The sequence below is a fragment of the Heteronotia binoei genome, chromosome 12, assembly GCF_032191835.1.
Source record: "Heteronotia binoei isolate CCM8104 ecotype False Entrance Well chromosome 12, APGP_CSIRO_Hbin_v1, whole genome shotgun sequence".
Lineage (NCBI taxonomy): Eukaryota > Metazoa > Chordata > Lepidosauria > Squamata > Gekkonidae > Heteronotia > Heteronotia binoei.
Genome location: NC_083234.1, coordinates 30272493 through 30293240, shown reverse-complemented (window position 1 = coordinate 30293240; position 20748 = coordinate 30272493). Strand labels below are relative to the sequence as shown.

The 20748-nt window shown below is 43.8% G+C and overlaps 1 protein-coding gene across 4 annotated transcripts in view; it reads left to right on the top strand.

Annotated features, from left to right (window-relative positions):
• GCK (glucokinase) overlaps positions 1 to 17527 on the top strand; it is a 43699-nt gene extending 26172 nt beyond the window's left edge. For all 4 annotated transcript variants that reach the window (XM_060251321.1, XM_060251322.1, XM_060251323.1 and 1 more), the window contains exons 2-10: positions 1098 to 1260; positions 1540 to 1694; positions 3720 to 3839; positions 5590 to 5685; positions 7072 to 7171; positions 8514 to 8697; positions 9411 to 9566; positions 11642 to 11875; positions 16760 to 17527. In XM_060251321.1, the coding sequence (XP_060107304.1) occupies positions 1098 to 1260; positions 1540 to 1694; positions 3720 to 3839; positions 5590 to 5685; positions 7072 to 7171; positions 8514 to 8697; positions 9411 to 9566; positions 11642 to 11875; positions 16760 to 16904 (1353 nt within the window). In that variant the 3' untranslated portion in view covers positions 16905 to 17527. The remainder of the gene's footprint in view (positions 1 to 1097; positions 1261 to 1539; positions 1695 to 3719; positions 3840 to 5589; positions 5686 to 7071; positions 7172 to 8513; positions 8698 to 9410; positions 9567 to 11641; positions 11876 to 16759) is intronic.
• The last annotated feature ends 3221 nt before the right edge of the window (positions 17528 to 20748 follow it).

Genomic DNA, 20748 nt, shown 5'->3' with positions numbered 1-20748 from the left:
CATGCACTCCCTTTCCTTTTTGTGCATGGCTCAATAATTAAACATTTCTACTCTTGCACCTACCTGGTTTGTCATTGGTTATAATTTATAACCAACTCACAAACTATAGTTTGTTCCATTCCTTCCAAACTAGGATTCCAAATCAGGATTAAACTGTGTTTTCGAACCCGAATTTAGAGGGTAGAGAACAAGCTGTAGCTTGTGTTTCAAAAGTAAAAATAAATGTTGGTTTTCTGCGGATACAGAAGTGCTTAATTATTGAGACATATATAATGGGGGAGGAGAAGGAGTCTGACTTGGAAAACAAGCCTGTAGGGTCCCCTAATTTTCAGACTCCTTCCCCCAGGGCTTTTTTTGTAGCAGGAAATCCTGAGGCAGCCAATCCTCCAAGAGCTTACAGGGCTCTACTTACAGGGCCTACTGTAAGCTCTTGGAGAACTGGCTACAACAGGGGTGTGTGGCCTAATATGCAAAGGAATTCCTGCTACAAAAAAAGCCCTGCTTCCCCCATTATGTATGACTTAATAATTAAACACTTGGGGCCATGGAAGGTCTACAGTGTTCACACTGCTGTCAATATTTAAAGCTATTTCTTATGTAAATAGCAAATCAAGGCCAGTGGCGATAGGTATGTAGCACATTGACCTAACTCATGAGAACACTCAGAACCTTACATAATTTTAATATGGAGATGAGAGCTAAACGGATTGTTAAATGCAGGGCTTTTTTTAAATAGCAGGAATGCCGTTCTGGCTGGCTTGGCATCAGGGGGTGTGGCCTAATATGCAAATGAACTCCTGCTGGGTTTTCCCCACAAAAAAAGCCATGTGAAAAACAATGGTGATGTCAGGGGTGTGGCCTAATATTCAAATGAGTTCCTGCTGGGCTTTTTCTACAAAAAAAGCCCTGGTTAAATGTTAATACTTGCATATGCTTTGGGCTCATAAAACATCAGAAGCATGAAGAAAAAGCAAATTTTGAAAAGTCTGCTCTGCATTTTGGAAAACAAAAACAGAAAGATGTGGATTAGGTCCACTTGAGCAAACCAGTCCCATGTTTATGCTGCTATTACCACTATGAACTTTTGTCTCTTGCAGGTGGAGCAGATCCTGTCAGAGTTTAAGCTACAGGAAGAGGATCTAAAGAAAATCATGTATCGGATGCAGAAGGAAATGGACCGGGGACTAAAGCTGGAGACCCATGAAGAGGCTTCTGTAAAGATGTTGCCCACTTATGTGCGCTCCACCCCTGAAGGTTCAGGTAATGCATTACCCTTTTGGGAATACATACAAATGGGAGGTGGGATTAGAGTATCTTCTATTATTTACTATCCTGACCCCAATCATTCAAGAGCAGTCCAAGACACTCTGGTGCCTGACGCTAAACATCTAGATGGGGCACTGAAATTTATCATCCTTTTTAAAAATAATCTTAATAATAAAGAATCATGTTTTGATCTTCTGGAGGCTGTGTACTAGCGGTCTCTGTCCAGATTGTTTTCTGAAGGCAAGGCTGACGTGTCACATGCTGGTATTGCAGAAGTAGGCGATTTCCTGTCTCTGGATCTCGGGGGCACAAATTTCCGAGTGATGTTGGTCAAAGTGGGGGAAGGTGAAGAAGGGCAATGGAACGTGAAGACAAAGCACCAAATGTATTCCATCCCAGAGGATGCCATGACAGGAACAGCTGAAATGGTGAGTCAGATAAGCAGATGAAATTAATCATGTTAGGTGTGGTATAGGAATGTTAGGATTTGTGAGAAGCCTTGAACCTGGGGGATGGGAGGTTAAGAGTAGGATACACCGCACAAAAAGTTACAATTGGACCTTGGCTCAGATCTCTTCAGACACCAAGTAAGGACTCTTCAATATAATGGGCTGTATTTTCATTCTACCATAAAACCTCAGGACTCTTAATTCTTGCAGTGTCTTCTTCACTTTCTGCTGTCTTTATCCACTTTGACTCTCCTGATGCCATTGTCTGATCTTCCCTGATGCCACAGTGGAACTTTGCATGCACTTTTGGGTGCATCATAGCCCGTCTGGTTGCTTTGGGGTTTATTGTTCTGAGGTCATACTAAGATCTAGCCTAACAAGTATAGAAGGGATATGGTTGAGGGGACATCACAATTTGAGACCCCAGCACAGTATTTACTGGCTTTAACCATTTCAGCATTACCTATTATGCACAGATGTTTTCCCTCGCTTTCACTGTGCATGTCCATCAGTTTTTCTTTGTCATTCTGCATTCATATTCCTCCCTTCAGCACTCAGTTCTCTTTCTAGTCACTGTTTCCTGGGTTTTCTGAGAGTGCTTTTGTGCCAATTTTCCTCTTGTTTCACTTCCAAACTGAAAGTAATTCAAAACATACAGATCCCCTTAGATTTCCCACCTCACCCTTTTGCCACTCCTTGAATATCACTCTCTCGCCCACATCAATGTCATTCAGCCCACTCTGCACCTTCCACCATTCTCCCCACTTCATTGGTGTACAACCTCAATTTCCCCCTCATTTAAAAAGGTTTTTTTATAAGCGGCATCAGTCTAATTACTGGGGAGGGGGAAGAGAGACGTATTTCTCCCCATAATTAAATCCAAACATATTGTGACCTATAACCTTAGCTTGTTATTGCTATTTAGTCTTTACATATGTCAAAACATCTTCATCAAGCTGTATGCTAATTTGCTCCTCACCTATGTAAAGGTATCTTTCTCTATATAATGAAATGTTAGCTTCCATTTCTATGTATCTGAAGAAGTGTGCATGCACACAAAACTTTTGTTGGCCTTAAAGGTGCCACTGGACTCCAAATCTGTTCTGTGGCTTATAAAGTGATTCATCTATCATACTTATGATAAATGCTGTTCTATGGGAGCTATTTTACCCAGTTACAGAAAATGGTAGCTGATCATTTTGAGATGCATACCTCTCCTTTTGTTCTGATATTCCGCTGACCAGCAACATCATAGAAAAGCCTGCTTCCATTTTAATTTTCATTATAACAAATGCACAAGACTGAGGGCACTGCATAAGTTAACCCCATGTAGAAGTAAAGTGCCATCTAGTGGGGAAAGAATGGATGCAAAAAGTATTTTCAGTCAGCTTAAGTCAAGCCTCTTTATGAATTTATTTTTTTGCAAGGAGGCTGAAAGAAATCCAGCCCCATTCCATGCAAACAAAAAACATTTTTACCACATTAAAAAAACACACAAAAACAAGCTACCAGTCTTACTGCCTTCCATTTCTATATAGCTCTCCAGGTATTCCACTCTGGAAGATGATGTCTTAAATAAATGAATGTGGTTTGTTTCAAAGAGCCCTGGGTCAAGATGCAGTGTCCAACAGGCACTCAAGAGAATGTCTAGAGTAATTACAAGAAAACTGGGTGAAGAAATTCTACTTGCTACACAGTGAATTGTGGCTTGGATGTCAGTGCTTTACATGCCACACAAGAGTCCATCTCTGCCCTGCTTTTAAACTGGTCTATTTGTGACTGTTTCATTAATATCCATTTGATCTGCAGCAATCATCAGACGATGCCTTGAGAAATTTCAGCTGCCCATTTCTGAGCAATAAACCTCTATTAAAAGGATGGGTTTCCCCCCCGGGCAGTTGGCAACCTTACCTGCTGTGGCAGGCTGTTGGTTAAAGTAGAAAGCGCAGATTAAAAGGCAATGTTTAGTAAAAAGTAATGCCCCCCCCCTCTTTTCTTCTCCAGCTCTTTGACTACATATCAGAATGCATCTCTGACTTCCTAGATAAACACCAGATGAAACACAAAAAGCTACCTCTGGGCTTTACATTTTCCTTCCCTGTGAGACACGAGGACCTCGACAAGGTGGGTTACAGAAATGCAAACCGCACCCCCCCCCCTTCCTAGGGTTTCCAGGTCCTACCTTCTTCCTGGTGTGGGCCGCACATGGCATGATGAAGTCACCTGTAAGTGTCATAATCATGCCGCTGATTTTGTTCAGCGATGTTCTAGTTTTTGAGCAGAACTCTATGGTTTGAGCCCAAATTTACCATAGAATTTTGGTCAAAAACTAGAGCATCACCATATAACATTGGCAGCACGGTGATGTCACTTCTGAGTCATGTCATCATGCCGCATTTTGGGGCATTTGTGGGTGGGATTCCCTGATGCTGGCCAGCTGGCTGTTCATAGAGAGGTGCCCACAAAAGCAGGGGAACCCCCACCCAAACTGGAGGGGGGGGCTGACAACCCATACTTCACTGCTCTGCTCTGTGCTTTCTTTCCTGCACGTGATCTGGCTGAGCTACCGAAACCTTATAAAATTGCACACAAAATAGGAGCACACACAGTACCCCTCCACTGCAGCATCAGAACTATATAGCGACTCAAGTCAGAGGTAATGCTTGGAAGAGAAACTGCCAAAAAATTAAATAAATCTCTAGATGCTCAGAAAACAATCATGACTGCAGAATCCCCAAATTGTAGCTACTGAGAAGGGCTCTGTGTTGGCTCTATTGAGCAAGCTCTGTCCCACCCATATCCTTTAACAGATGCCTCGTGGGAACCCTGACCTGGAAAGCCCAAGTTAGCCTGATCTCATCAGATATTGTAAGTTAAGCAGGATCTGCCCTGGCTAGTATTTGGATTGGCAATCTCCAAGCAATAGCAAGATTGTGATGCAAAGGCAGGAGATGGCAAACCACCTCTGAAATGTCTCTTGCCTTAAAAACAAGTCTAGCTCGCCATCTAGTGGTGCATAATGCAAAGAGAGCTAGAACTTCTGGCTGCCAGACAATCTTAGGATCTCCTGGCTATACTACACACACTGCCATACAGTAATTATTAATTATTTTCCTCATGGGAACCATTTAGCCTGATCTGGTGTTCCAGTTAGCCTTCTCCCAACTCTGAAGGTCAGTGTAGATCAGTGCTTAGACTGCTGGACCAAGACCCGAGAAGACCTGCGACTGAATCTCCACTTAGTCATGGCAGCTCACTGGGTGATTTTTGGCCTGTCACTTTCTCAGCTTAACTGACTTCATAAGGTGGTTGTTGGGAGGATAGGATAGAGGAGGAGATGTTGTAAGCCACTTTGGGCCCCTATTGGGTAGAGAAATGGTGTATAATTTTTTTTTTTTTAAATTACATCCTGAGGGTTAAATACTATCAGGCACACCTTGTAATCTTGGCCTGAATGGCTGTAGACCTGGGATTATTTAAGTGCCCCAATGGACTCTGAGAGTTGCTGTGTCCCCCTCCTACAGAGCCACAGCAAACACCTCTCCTGTCTGACAGCTGGGCAAGGGGACCTTGTCGTAGCCCAGCTCTACCCAACAAAGGGCATTCCCAATTTCCCACAGCTAAATTAATGTGTTGTAACCTTGCAAACGATAGCATGTATGTATTGATTATTGCTTGTAATGACTCCACATTGTGGGGGAGTCGTTTCCCAATCCTGTCCCCCTTCCCAAACATCATTGCGTTTTGTGCTTGCCTCATAATTACTAGACAAAATTCACATATCGGGCCATTGTGGCATTCCTTGTGGCTTTATGCTCATTTTTGTAACATTTTGGAGCATTTGATCTGATCATTTTCATGTTTTGTTCCACAGGGGATCCTCCTGAACTGGACTAAAGGCTTCAAAGCATCAGGAGCTGAAGGGAACAATATTGTGGGGCTGTTGAGAGATGCCATCAAACGGCGGGGGGTGAGAAATATTTTTTCTTTTCCCAGTGTGTTTGTTGTTCTCAAGTGTTTGTTCTCAACATATGATGTTTGATATGTCCACAAGGTCTCCTAAAGTGCAACAAAATCCATATAAATACTTTAGTTGCCTTCAGCCACCCCCTACAAGGAAATAGGCAATGCCCAAGGGTGAGCAAATTCCTTGGTATAAGGGCCACATGTGGATCTCCATCTCATTTTGAGATCTCCAGGTTAGATACCAGCTCTTCCTGTTTTAGCATCAGCTGTCCTACACCACTTCCTGCTCACCTGTGTTTACATTTAGGCAACAGGCGATGCTGGGGAGCTGCCTGCTGCAGGGAAAGACCCAGATGTAGCCCTCTCTCCCACTGTTAATGGTCTTTGTCCCTTGGGCTGCTTAATTACTTTAGGAGCAGGATGATGCTACAACCTGGCATGTCAGTTCTTCTGTTGAATTATTAAGCAGCTCAAGGGCCTCAGTTGAAAACTCCTGCTTGGCTGTAAAAAAAAATTCTAAGCAGGGAAATCTCTGCCTTCAAATCTCCAGGCAGAGATAAATGGGGACCTTTACTGAGTGGTACAGCATCTGCTTTACATGCAGAAGGTCTCAGGTTCAATTCCTGACCTCTCCAGTTAAAAGGATGAAATAGTTGGGTGATGCAAAAAACCTCCACTTCAGAGCCTGGAAAGCTGCTCCCAGTCAGAGACGATAGCAATAACCCTGGTATAAGGCAGCTTCATGTGTGTTCAGATCTGTCCCAAGAGAGGGCAATTATATTCACACCTAAATTATGTATTTATTTTATTTGTTTAAACACATTTCTGTGCTGCCCTTCTACCCAAATAGTGTCCCCAAGGCAGTGAACATCCAACATTAACACATTTTGACAATAGAATCTTTGAGACATTAAAACAGCATTTAAAATAGAGCACATATAAAAATATTGTTAAAAATTCAATAAAACATACAAATACATGTATAACACAAGCCAGGAAGGAGGGCCAGTAACAGTTGTGGGGAAGAGAGGCCACACAAATTAGTCCTGCCTTGACTGTGAAGAAGATACTCTATCAACACTTCCGGATTCTTATTTCATCCTGGGAGTTCTGGGAGAGCTCTCTCAGCCCCACCTACCTCACAGGGTTTCTGTTGTGGAGAGGGGAAGGGAAAGGAGATTGTAAACCGCTCTGAGACTCCTTTGGGTAGTGAAAGGCAGGGTATAAATCCAATCTCCTCCTCCTCCTTTTTCTCCTCCTCCTCCCCAGCAATCTGGAGCACTGTCTCCAGTTTATAAATCCCCCCAAGAATATTTGGCTATGATATTCTGCCCTGTGAGTTCTCCACATTGTTCTGTGGGATTCTAAAACCTCTTTCAACCCTATTCAGGACTTTGAGATGGACGTGGTAGCAATGGTCAACGACACAGTGGCAACCATGGTGTCCTGCTATTATGAAGATCACCGATGTGAAGTAGGCATGATTGTAGGTAAGGCTCTGATCTTACACACATCGGAAACCACTGCTGCTAACTTTGTCGCTGATCTTGCTTGTCAATATTGGGCATATCTCTAACAACTTGGGCTTCATTAGCATATCTCTGATGTCATTTGACTGTGTAGAGTTGAAAAGATTCATTCCCCTGTGTTAGTATCATTCCAAAGAGTATTCTTGCAGATACAAACTGGATACTAATTAATACAGTCTTGTAGTCAGCGTGAACTTGGATGAGGCCTCCGTCATTCTAATTCAGAGCAACATTAATTGAGTTTTTCCAATAATTAGGACAGGCAGGAAGGAACTGTGGTGACGGTTGTCTAAAATAAGGGTTGATACAGTCTGTTTATTTAAAGAAGAGTAATGCTGTGTGCAATGTTATGCTAGCAGGTTACCAGGAAAGATCAAAAACAAAACCCCCCAAAAACCCAGTCAAGTGCTTAATGTGGTTAGAGTATTACCTAACGTCCTGGGAATACATCTGTATAGTCACAGACATTTTCAAATACTGCCTTTATCAGCACAATCTGCCGTACTGTCTTCATGTACAACTGTGTTAATTGACATTCACCATTAGAACATTCAAAAAACATATATAAATATGCAGTAGATATAAATGGCCTTGCTTAGGCCCTGCTTGATTAATTGCTAGGTAAGGGACAGTGGCTTTTTACATAAAGAGGCCAAAGTATTTTTTTTAAACTAATCCCTTCAGCAGGGTAATCTTAAAATGCACAGTATCGTCTTAAGCAGTCTGAGCTAGATAGCCTAGGATAGCCTGATCTCGTCAGTTTTCAGAATCTAAGCAGAGTTGGCCCTCGCTAGTATTTGGATGGGAGCAGGGCTTTTTTTGTAGCAGGAACTCCTTTGCATATTAGGCTACACCCCCCCCCCCCCGAGGGCTTACAGGGCTCTTCTTACAGGGTCTACTGTAAGCTACATCAGAGGTATATCCTAATATGCAAAGGAGTTCCTGCTACAAAAAAAAGTCCTGAATGGGAGACTACCAAGGAATACCAGGGCAGCTAGACAGAGCCAGGCAATGGCAAACCATTTCTGTTAGTCTCTTGCCTTGAAAACTCCACAAGGTCACCATATGTTGACTATGACTTGATAGCAAAAACAGAACACCATATTAAGCATTTTTTAAGTAGGAACCAGTATTCTAATGATGGTATGAATCCAGTTTACATCCATTGCTTTTGAAGATGCTTGGGAGGACTGAGTCTGAACTGTTTTCCTATGCAGAGAACAATGGTTTGCCAAGAGTTCACTCTCTTGCACTTGTGCAATAACTGAATACGGAGAATCACTCTGTGTTTCCACCCTTCCAGGCACAGGTTGTAATGCTTGCTACATGGAAGAGTTACAGAATGTAGAGCTGGTGGAAGGGGATGAAGGCCGGATGTGTGTCAACACTGAATGGGGAGCTTTTGGAGCATCAGGAGAGTTGGATGAGTTCCTTTTGGAGTATGATCGTGTGGTGGACGAAACCTCGCTTAACCCCGGTCAGCAGCTGTAAGGAATACAACAGAAAAGTTGACATCACTGCAAACTGCCTTTTTCCTGGGCTTCTCCCTGTTAACCAAAGGAATAGTGGGAGGACCCTTCAGGATAGTCCCAAGCACAGCTCATGAATCCTCTTAGATAGGGCAAGTTCCTTCAGACAAAACTCATCTTGATTAGTGCTAATGTTGAGAGCAAGCATGAATATCAGTTAACATGCACTGCAGACCCTGGAAAAACTCTTAAGGCTGAGAACATGAATTGGGGTTCAGAAGCAGGAGCTGCATTTCATCTCTCATGTCCCAGAGCTGCAGGCTCAATCAGCACCAAGATCAGAGCAAAACTGGCGAAAAGAAGCCTAGATGCGAAAATGCAATGCTCTGCCATGCAATTGTCTAATGCTCTCCTGTACACAGTGAGCTGCTGAGAAACTGTGCAAAGTTCAGCAAAAGAGGGAGAGTGGTTGTTTTTCCCTCTGCAGTTCTAATAAAATAGCCTCTGTTGTCAGACAAGCAATCTTGATCCGTGAGAGTTTTGGTGAAAACTTTCAGGATGATTCCAACAAGCAAGCCTTGCCCCTACTGGGACATGCACATCCTCCCACAAGGTTTTGTGGGTCCCTCTCATGTTTGCCTTCATGTGTCTACACACACACACTGCAAACACATCTCTACATACTATTAAAACTGATTCCTGCCCTCTCACTCCTGCCCCTCTTCTCTCAGGTATGAGAAGATCATCGGTGGGAAGTACATGGGAGAGATTGTGCGGTTAGTGCTGCTAAAACTTGTCAATGAAAATTTGCTCTTCAACGGAGACGCTTCAGAGAAGCTCAAAACCAGGGGGTCCTTTGAAACTCGTTTTATCTCACAGATTGAAAGGTAATGCATTTCTTTAAGGTTCTGTATTCCTTTTCTGCCTAGCCCACTCAGCTGCCTCCTACCTCCAACCCTTCACCTGATGTACCTGAAGTCAAATTTCTGGTGTTTTTCTTTGCCATTATTAGATTCCCTATGCAGGCAATCAGAAGTACCTTTATTCATGGTCTGGCTCATTTAGACCCTTGTGGTGTAGTGGTAAGAGCAGGACTGAAGAGATCTTGGTTTATATCCCCATTTCACCATAAAGCTCACCGGGTGGCTTTGAACCAATCCTTTCTTGCTATCTTTTGAACCTAATATTGTTGTAAGAACAGAAGGGAGAACCATGTAGGCTGCTGCCTGAATGCCAGGGCTTTTTTTGATCAGGAACGCAGTTCCAGCTGGCTTGGCGTCAGGGTGTGTGGCCTAATATGCAAATGAGTTCCTGCTGGACTTTTTTCCCTACAAAAGAGCCCTTCTGAATACTGTGAAGGAAGGGTGGCAAAATGTAGAAGACAGATAAAAGCAGTAGATCTTTTAATTGTGCAGTGTGACATGTTTATACAAAATTACATGTAACCAGTATGGGAATTCTAGCATTGTTGTACAGGACTAGGCATTGCTAACAGAATTCTCAGCAAATTCTCTTGGCATCTTCTCAGGAGGGAAGCCAGGACACTTTATTATGATCAGTGTATCTCTGCAGTCATTGCCGATAGAGCTCCAATCCAGCTTTAATGAGACTTTTGAAGGCAGAGGTAACAGTAGGGGAAGGCCTGTTGATGCTGTGTGTTCATCCCTTACTCTGTTTCATGTGTTACTATCAACGTGAAATTCGGTGCTGAGTCTTGCCCTGTGGATTGCTGCTGTCTGCATGTCAGCATCCACTTGGAAGAGTATTTTGACTTGCTTAGCCATTTGTGAAAGAGCTAGGTGTAAAAGTTGGGCTGGACCAGTTGAGTGCACTCATGGACCATTTATTACCTATCTAGGTAGGTCTGTGTGATGTGAGCAGCATTGTGTCTGGGATTTCTTTTCATCTTTCTATAGCTACAACAATAATTATGTGAGGGAAAAGCAACAATGGAAAAAATTGATAACCTGTCACCTTTGAGCCAGTAATATACAGCCAGAGAGAATTAACTTGTGGGGGAGAGGTGTCTACAGAGAAAAAGTTACTGGCTTGTACCAACTTAGACAATGAATAGCTGTAACCAGGGCTTTTTTGAGCAGGAACACACAGGAACGCATTTCTGGCTGGCCTGGTGTAAGGGGGTGTGGCCTAATAGCCAAATTAGCCCCTGTTGAGGTTTTCTACAAAAAAGCCCTGTGTAAAACAATGGTGATTTCAGGGTGTGTGACCTAATATACAAATGAGTTCCTGCTGGGCTTGTTCTACAAACAAAGCCCTGGCTGTAACTATAGTATTTTTTCCCTTGGAGCACTTCCGTGCTGTCTGTGGACTCATCCCAGCATGCTGGGAATCTCAATTCTGTACTTGAAAGAAATGACAATTCTAGTTCTCACAGTTGCCACGACCACTTGTACAGGATAAGGAAAATTGAGTCTTAACAAATAGAAAATGAGGCCTGAAATAACAGATGTCTTGAAAGCATCCCGAAAACAGCAGCTGTTATGGCCAGTGCCCATGTTATGGAGACCATGTAGAAGCAATACATCTGACTTTTATGAACAATAATGATGTTCATGAACAATGGCTCATCACATGGACTGGCAGAGTTCTGTGCTCAGCAGGCAAAGAATGCAGCCTGTGGTGGCATGATGAAAACTAGCCAAATAAGTGGTGAACTGCTGCATAGAAACACAGTGAACCCCACCAAGTGAGGAGAGTTAAAGGAGCTCCATTATTGCTGTCATAACATCAGCAGACAATTCTTAGTCTTCTGTCGTGAATAACATCAGTGCCTGCTCCAAACGTGTCAGGTTGTCCACAAGTGTTAATGTAACATTCTTTTAATATCAGACCAACTGTGTGGACTGACTGTGATCAATTTTCCAGCAAGGCACAGGCCGATAATCAAGTCAGCCACCACCATTGTAAGATGGCTGAGAATCGTTATCCTTGTCATCTCTAGTGACCCTGGCGATCACAAGCAGATCTACAACATCTTGAACTCCTTTGGGGTGATACCTTCAGTAACAGACTGTGACATTGTTCGTATGGCATGTGAGAGTGTTTCCACACGGGCTGCGCAGATGTGTTCAGCGGGACTGGCTGGTGTCATTAATCGCATGAGGAAGAGCAGGTGTGAGGAAACGTTGAAGATTACTGTTGGAGTTGATGGCTCTGTCTACAAGCTCCACCCCAGGTGAGGCCTGCATAACCTTGGGAACAAGGAAGTTGGGAATGGTTCATCCATTATTTAACGATGATAAGGGTTAAGTAAGTATCTGTACGGAACTTCCTGTAATACTTATGAAGACAACTGTTAGATTCAATACAAAACCTGGGAAACTATATGAAGATAATTGTATGAGGGTATTCTTTAAATTATTATTTAGCGGCTTTTCTTGAGGCTGCTGAAGTCAAGAAGGGTATTCCCCTTCACCCTGGGACAAGTCCTGTCACCAAGACAACCTATTAACTGGAATGGCATATTTCCTGTGGAAGGCTGTGGCCTGACGAAGAGCCATAATGGGAAATCCTTTTAGCTGGGGAGCTTAATAATGATTATTGTTTTTTCCTTCTGTTATAGCATGTTATTTCCCAGTTTGTACCATATTTCCAGAGCCCTCTTTGTGTGGTACGCCTGCTCTGTGTTCATAGCCCACTGTGATATGGATTGTTTGATCTTTGGGGGGCTGAGATGTAGGTGGCAAGGGATTGGGCAAGATGGATAGTGTGTCTTTTGTAACTCTTATGATTGGGGGAGGCCTACAATTTGCTGGATAATTTAGGGCCAGTTCCAACTTTACAAGAGAGTATGTTTTCTCAGGGCAGGAATCAGTAGTATGAAAGACAGTGTATTAAGGCAGTGGCTCGGTTCAGATATCACTTGAAACCATAGTTTAATTAAATAACTAGGGTAAATGTGGTTCTCTCAATATGGGTTGCTCCACTAACTCTGGATACCTAGACCAGGGGTATCAAGCATGCAGCCTGTGGGGCCGAATCAGGCCCCCAGAGGGCTCCTCTCAGGCCCATGAGCAATGCACTGTCATCTGCTTCCTTCTCCCTCTCTTGCTTCGTTCTGCATCACCGCTTGCTTTTTCAGGCTTGCTCAATCACACAGGAGCTACAGAGCAAAGCTCCTCTCTTGGGGAGGAAGTGGGGGAAGGACAGCTAGCTTTGCCAGGCTCTCTCAATTGCATAGCAGAGCTACTGAGCCAAGCCTCTATTCTGTTGGTTGAGGCTCAGCAAGCCAGTGAGGTGGATTAGATTGAGTGTGTGTGTTTGCCTATGTCCTTTATAAAATTTATATTTCCCTGACCTGGCATTTACATTTTATGACACACATGGCCAGGCCTGACAAAGTCAAGATCTGGTCCTCAGCAAATGAGTCCAACATCCCTGACCTAGATGGTCTAGGCTAGACCCAAACTACTTTACATTTAACATGTGATCCCAGTGGGGACTGGCAGCAGGACAACAGCTGTGAGTTACCTGTGGGAATTCAGTTCTAAAGCACTTCAGGGGCCCAATTCAGGTCAGGACCACAGTGCAGGGGAAGAGGGCCTTTCCCCTATGTCATTTTGCTTACCCAGAACCTCCCAAGAGGAGTTATTTTCCTGCTGCAAGAGTCTGATTATGAAAGCATTCAGTGCACATGCAGCCCCCTAATGGAACTCATCACATACCCCAGGTCCCTTTCAGGCCAGGAAAATAGTGCATGGGTGAAGGCTGAAAAACCTCCTCCACCATGCACTATGGTCCCAATCCAAATCAGGCCCCTGTGGTACTTTTGAATTCTCATGGGGAAATCACAACTGCTGTATGTCTGCAAGTGCCCATGGCAATCCTGGGTTGAAGGTAGCCTTTACTTTTGGCCCCAGTATCTGCCAAACCAGGATCCAAAGCTGTGGTTTGAAGCTGAATCCCATTTCCGCAATCTAGCCATTGTTGTTGTTGTTTTAATGGTTTCCCATTATGTCTGAACCAAGGCCATTAGCTGACACAGCTTAGTTGCTGCAATGGTGTTGTGATCTCCAGCAGTTTAAAGATACAACAAAGATCACAGGATTTGCTGCTGCTCCGATCTATAAGCTGCCACTCATAGGCTACATGCTTCCCATTATAGGGACAAATACAACCACTGTTCTAACATCATATCATTTATTTACTGAGTCCATTTTTTACCCTGTCTTCCCTACAGGCAGCTTAGAGCAATGTACATTATTCTCTCGCTTCCATTTTTGCCTTATAACAACCCTGTGAGGTAGGCTAGGCTGAAAAAGAAACAGGCTCAAAGTCACACACACACAGCATGCTTCATGGGAAGGTGGGAATTTTGAACTTGTTTCTCTCGGAACTCTCCCACTTTACCCACTGCACCAAGCTGGCTCTCACATGCAAACCTAAGAACAAAGCTAAACATCAACACACAAATGTGTGCATTGAACTTCTAGGCAAAAAAACCCAGCTTTTGTGATTTTCAGCTGCAAGGAGGGGCAGAAAAGAGGGGCTTAATGCTTTTCCTGCTCTCTGTTTTTCAACTGCAGACCCCACCCCCTGGCTGCTTTCCTTCCAAGGGTTTCCAGACACGTGTTTACCTTTGCAAAGACAGCCCAGAACCCTGTGGATGTTAAAAGCATCTGGAGGGAGGGAGTTGCAGAAAAGTGGCAAGGTTAATCAAATGTGTGTTTGCATGCAACATTTGGGTTGGCCCTTATCCAACCAGTTTAAAGGAACTGTCAGAGACAGCAGGAGAGATTCACTCCTGTTTATCTTGAGCTTTGTCAAATAGTATCATCTTTCATATGCCAGTACCGTGCTGTGCTAAAAGCAACGTTTGTGCTGCTACACAGGAGATGGCAAACAATGGCAGGAAGAGGAAACTCCCTGAGTCCGTGCTTGGTGCCTGTGGTCAAGTGAAAGCATTCATTCCATAAAATGGGCTCTTGGACACCACTCAGGACACGTCCACATGGCAGTTTTCTAGACTATTGGTAGAATACAATGTAGAATGATACCAGAAATATGGGGAAAGTCACTTAAAGAAAGTATGATCCAACCAAACTTCAGGCACTTTGTTCTTTTTTTTAAGTCTGTATAAAATGACAAATAAGTAGGTTCTAGATCAAGCCTGAACTCTCCCTAGAAGCTAAAATGACAAAACTGAAGCTACTGTATTTGGTCACATTATGAGAAGACAAGAGTCCCTGGAAAAGACAATAATGCTAGGGAAAATTGAAGGCAGCAGGAAAAGAGGGAGACCCAACGTGAGATGGATGGACTCTAGAAAGAAAGCCACAGCCCTTTGATTGCAAGACCTGAGCAAAGCTGTTAATGAGAGGACTTTATAGAGTTCATTTATTCATAGGGTTGCCATAGGTCAGAAGTATTATTTATTTATTTATTCGATTTTTATCCCGCCCTCCCCACCGAGGCGGGCTCAGGGCAGCTCACAACATAAAATTCAACAATCGGCTTAATAAATAGTAAAATACATTAAATAATTTACAAAAATTAAAACAGTAAAACAGAGAAACAGTCAATCAGTTTGGTGCTATTCTTACAACCTTCCTTCACAGTTTTTAAATCCCAATCAGTTAAATGCCAGCCGGAAGAGGACCGTCTTACAGGCCTTGCGGAACTGCCCTAGGTTCCGCAAGGCCCTCACCTCTTCCGGTAGCTGTTTCCACCATCCAGAGGCTGTAATTGAAAAGGCCCTATCCCTTGTTGACTTCAGGCGGACCTCCTTCGGCCCGGGGATTGTTAGCAGATTTTGAGAACCAGATCTAAGCACTCTCTGGGGAACATATGGGGATAGGTCCCTAAGGTAGGTAGGTCCTAGATCATATAGGGCTTTAAAGGTAAGAACCAGCACCTTGTACCGAACTCAGTATATTATTGGCAGCCAGTGCAGTCCCTGGAGCCCCGGCTGAATATGCTCCCACCTAAGGAGCCCTAACAATAGCTGGGCAGCAGCATTCTGCACTAGCTGCAACTTCCAGGTTCGGCACAGGGGCAGCCCCATGTAGAGGGCATTACAGTAGTCCAACCTCAAGGTGACTGTTGCATGGATCACTGTTGCCAGGTCGCTGTGCTCCAGGAAAGGAGCCAACTGCCTCGCCCGCCTCAGATGAAAGAATGCGGACATAGCCGTGGCTGCTATCTGGGCCTCTATTGTCAGGGCAGGCCCCAGTAGTACCCTCAGGCTCCTGACCCTGCGCGCCATTGTCAGTGGCGCACCGTCAAAGGCCGGTAGGGGAATTTCCCTTCCTGGACCCCGCCTACCCAAGCAAAGGACCTCTGTCTTCGCTGGATTTAGTTTCAGTCTACTCAGCCTAAGCCATCCAGCCACGGCTTGCCACGCCAGGTCCAGATTTTCTGGAACACAGTCAGGCCGGCTGTCCATCAGTAGATAGAGCTGGGTGTCAGTGGCATATTGATGACAACCCAACCCATACCTCCAGGCAATCTGGGCAAGGGGGCGCATGTAGACGTTGAACAACATCGGGGAGAGCACTGCCCCCTGAGGCACCCCACAATCAAGTGTGTGTCTCCGGGACAGTTCACCCCCAATCGCCACCCTTTGTCCCCGACCATCAAGGAAAGAGGAAAGTAACCTGATATGTGATACTGGAATGCCAGTACAGTGTAATATAGTGTAGTGTAGCTCAGTGTAGCATAGTGTAGTGGTTAGAATGTCAGACTAGGATTTGGGAGACCAAGGTTTGAAACCCCACTCTGCCACGGAAACTCACCGGGTGACTTTGGGTCATTCACTCTTTCTCAGCCTGACCTACCTCACGGGGTTGTTGTGAGGATGTACCGAAAGAGGGGAGAACCATGTTGGATGCTGCTTTGGGTCCCATTGGGAGAACAGTGGGGTATAAATATCTACTGTCACCCCTCCCAAGCCTGTTCCAAAACAGGGATGGACAGCAGTCATTTGCTCTTAAAAACACACAAGCAAAGGAATTTACTGCCAGAGTGGAAGCAAGCTACTGTGGCTTGAAAACAATGGCACAAAATAGCAAATGCTGAGGCATAACGGTCTTCCTTTCCTTCCCCCTTTTCTTTGGTTCAGCTTCAAAGATCGGTTCCATGTATCCGTCAGACAACTAACCCCGGGCTGCGAAATCACTTTCCTGCAATCCGAGGAAGGCAGCGGTCGGGGAGCGGCTCTCATCTCTGCCGTAGCATGCAAAATGGCCTGTATGATGGGCCAGTGAAGTTTCGCTGGCAAAGGACCATTGAAAGGGAAGCCAACCCACCCACCCCACCTGAGCGGTGCCTCCATCCAGTGCCATGATGAGAGCACAAACAGCAGAAGGAAGGTTTCTCTTGGGGGGGGGGGGGATAGAGCAATACTGGGTTCCTCCAAAGCACCCCTAACCTCTATCTGTAGACTACACAATAACCATGCCGATTGCAGTCTCTCCTTTCTGTTTTTTAAAATCTTCTCCACTATTGCAAGGTCTGGAGTTTCAGAGTATGCAAAAAAAACATTTCATTTAGTCTGACAGTAGGGTGGGGTTGAAGGATGAGAAGGGAGTTAATATGTGTGTGTTTGCTTGTCTTGTTTCCTTTTCTGATATGCTCCAAAGAAGGGTTCTGGGCTAAACTGAATCCAGTTGGCCCAAACAATCAGATACTGTTCCTTCCTCAACAAATTAGGTTCAGGAGGGAATTCATATCTTGTGCTTATTCATTATTGGTGGCAGAATGATCAGCAGTGGCAGAGAAGGATACTGAGTAGACCTCCTTAATTTCCTGCCAGCTTCTGAGATTTTTGGTGTTTTCACTGGCTGTTCCTTAAATTCTTTTGTGAACATGAACCCAAAGTAATACGCTGTCAAGAAAAAGAAGAACTCTTCAGCTGATATAGATCACTTCTGATCATTGCCCAACTTACCACATTTTGGTATCAAGCACAAAACAAAGCTTACACCTTGATTTACATATTGCCTTTTATTAGATTGGTTAGTCCCATGAGCAGGAAAATAGATTGCGAGGAAATTGATTCTCATTAATTCAGAGGAAGCATGCAGCCTAATATGATCTAAGAGAGCAAGCAAAAAGCATGAAACAGTTTTTGTCTAGAACAGTAATCACCAACATGCTGCCTTAGGGTGCAATAGAGCCTGCCAATGTATTTTGCAGTGTCCACTTTCTTCTTTCCCAAGGGATCTTTTCCCCAAAGCAAATATCAGTCCTGGTTTTTCTCCATCACAGTGGTGTAGGTGATGCTTCAAAAGAGCCCAAGAGGCATCATCATCTTTGTGCCCATTTTTGTTGTTCAGTCGCACAGTCGCATCCGACTCTTTGCGACCCCATGGACAAAATCATGCCAGGCCCTCCTGTCTTCCACCATCCTCCAAAGTCTGCTCAAATTCGTGTTTGTGTGCCCACAGGGATCACCTATTTGGAACAGGTATCTCCATCATAGGAGGGCACTTGGCTTGGAACCTGCTAATATTTTCTGATTGGTTCCAGTTCCCAAGGCAGCCATTTTGTAGTTGGCAGGACACTCACTCCCCACAGCAGCAGTGTTCTTAAAACTCCACAAAGGTCCACAGGGTCAACAAGGTTGGGGATTCCTGATCTAGAGAGATCTGCTGGACATCCCTTACCCTGGCCCAATTCCACTTTCCTGCAATTTTCTAATGCTAGAAGCTGAGAAATATACCCCTCACAGTTCTCTGCAGAAATCCAATTTCATATCTCTCAGTCAATAGACTTAAGAAGATCTACCAAAGACTGGACCATATGTCCAACTGTGAGATAAGGGGCATCTTCACTGAGGTAAGCAACTTTACCGTGGTAACGGAGTGAATTTATCTTCCCTAGTAGGTTCACAAACAAGCGTGGAGTGTCTAGTGCCCCATCATTTCCTGGCAGGTTCATGGATCACACAATAATAAATCATATGACTAGCATAATGTGCCAGTCTGGCATTGTTAATACAGCCCCCGCAAGCCGTAATTGAATCCTGCCATTTTATGCTTGAATGTATATATTGAGTGAACTGGGTTCTCCTGAGAAGAATATGTTCTCCCTAAGTCTGTGATTGGAAGGATGACTTCAAAGCTGCTCCACGTGTAGGCCTTGGAAAAGATGGATCTTTTCTGATGTTGCATTTCTTCAGGCTTTTCAGATATCATAGCTCGACAATTATTACTTGTTTGCTTTGGGTGATTCAAATGCCTTTCCTGAAGAGGGATGCCATATTTCCTAGCAGTTGTGCCATATTATTTAGCTATTAGCTGGTGCAGCCACTGCTACAGTCGAGTGTCATGTGGAAAGTGTTTGGCCACAAGTCATTGGCACTGATTAGACAATACCTGTTACATCACCAGTGAGGAGCAGCACAACGACCTTCATACCATTTTGTGATCTTTTATCATAGGCCTAATTTCTTCTTTATTATATTTTTAAATAGTCAGAGGCTGGGCATTCCCTCTGCTCTAACATTAAGTGTGGGGCCCTTAAAACTAAAAGGGAACAAATTTTAGTAAGTCTGCTCATAGTCATGCCTAACCTTTTCTTCAGCATTTTGCTTTTTATTTTTTTTAATTGTTTATTCCTTTGAAAGACATGTCACTGAAGTTCTCATTTCAAATAATTAAAAAAAAAAAAAGATACAGCAGCTAGGTTTGCCAATCTCCAGGTGGGAAACTCACAAAAACAAGAGGAATCATAGAGTGTGAAGTTAACAGAAACTACGACAAGACATCACATACACAGCATTTTAATCAATATAGCCATGTATTAACAATTTCATGTAACATTATTAGAAAACAAGGATCTCTTATACATATCCTGTTGATTCAGAAAGTTACAAACATACACCTTAACTGAGGAAACGTAGAAATCTCTGCAGTTTTAATGACCAGTTCAAAAATACAACAAACTCTTAACTCCAGTAATATTTTACAATTCAAACAGATTTCAAAGACTCTCAACCAGGAATAATTGTTGATCAAGCATATAGGTGGTAAATATGTAGTAGTGTACGGTTCAAATGGGCTTCAAAGGCTCTCAATTAATAAATGTTGATCAGGTGATAAGTGGTAAATATGCGAGTTTCAACTCCAGATCTTCTTAATGGTCATAGATATACAAATGTATTCTATGGAACCGATGCTCAACAAAATAATTTTCTCAGCAGCACTGCCATATATCAATTTCACAGGTGTTTTGTCTTAGTTTCTGCTACCTTCCAGGTGGGGGCTGGAATTCTCCTAAATTTACAACTGATCTCCAGACTACAGAGATCAGTTCCCAGGAGAAAACAACAGCTTCCAAAAGGAAGTCTCTACGGAATGCCACAACGTTTAGGAGAAATGAAAACCCCTCTCCAGTGACACTTCCTAAATCTCAAGGACTTTCCCAATAGAGTTGGCAACCCTAAACAACACTGCCCTCCCTTGTAACAAGGCTGCCTAGCATCCATTTATAGCTGGCCTGATAGTAAAAGATAAAAAAGCAGCTGCAACACACTTTAACTGCTCATTGGACTAAGTCATAAGGCATTTCATATGCAGCAGAACGAAGTGGTGGAATGTAGGACACCATTACTGCAAGGAGAGGTTGCAAGAATCTTTCCTCTTGTTAAAAACACTCTGCAAGTAAAACCCTCCCAAAGAAACTAGCACATCAGAGAGAAAAGTTCTACCCAGCCCTTCTTCTGCTCTGTTAGTTTTCTGGCTGCAGGGAAGTGCGGCTTTTTAACATCAGGAATTCTGAAGTGATCTAGTCTACTTTGCCATCTTATGACTCTGCCACTTCATTTCCACTGCATTTTGCTTTATGCCATCTTATGATTCTGCCACCCTATTTCCATTGCATTTCGCTCCAGCTACAGTAGCACACAATTGAGTTAAGATCTGCACAAAAATTGACTATTTTCAGACATTTGATTTTGGCATGCCAACCACAGATAACAGGAATGCACACTACCATTGACCCCCCCCCCCCCCCCCAATTGCATGGCTACCACTGTGTGAATGGAGCAGCAGTAGATGTCTTTTCCACGCATGTCCAGATTCTGTCTGCACAAGCGGGACCCCAGAT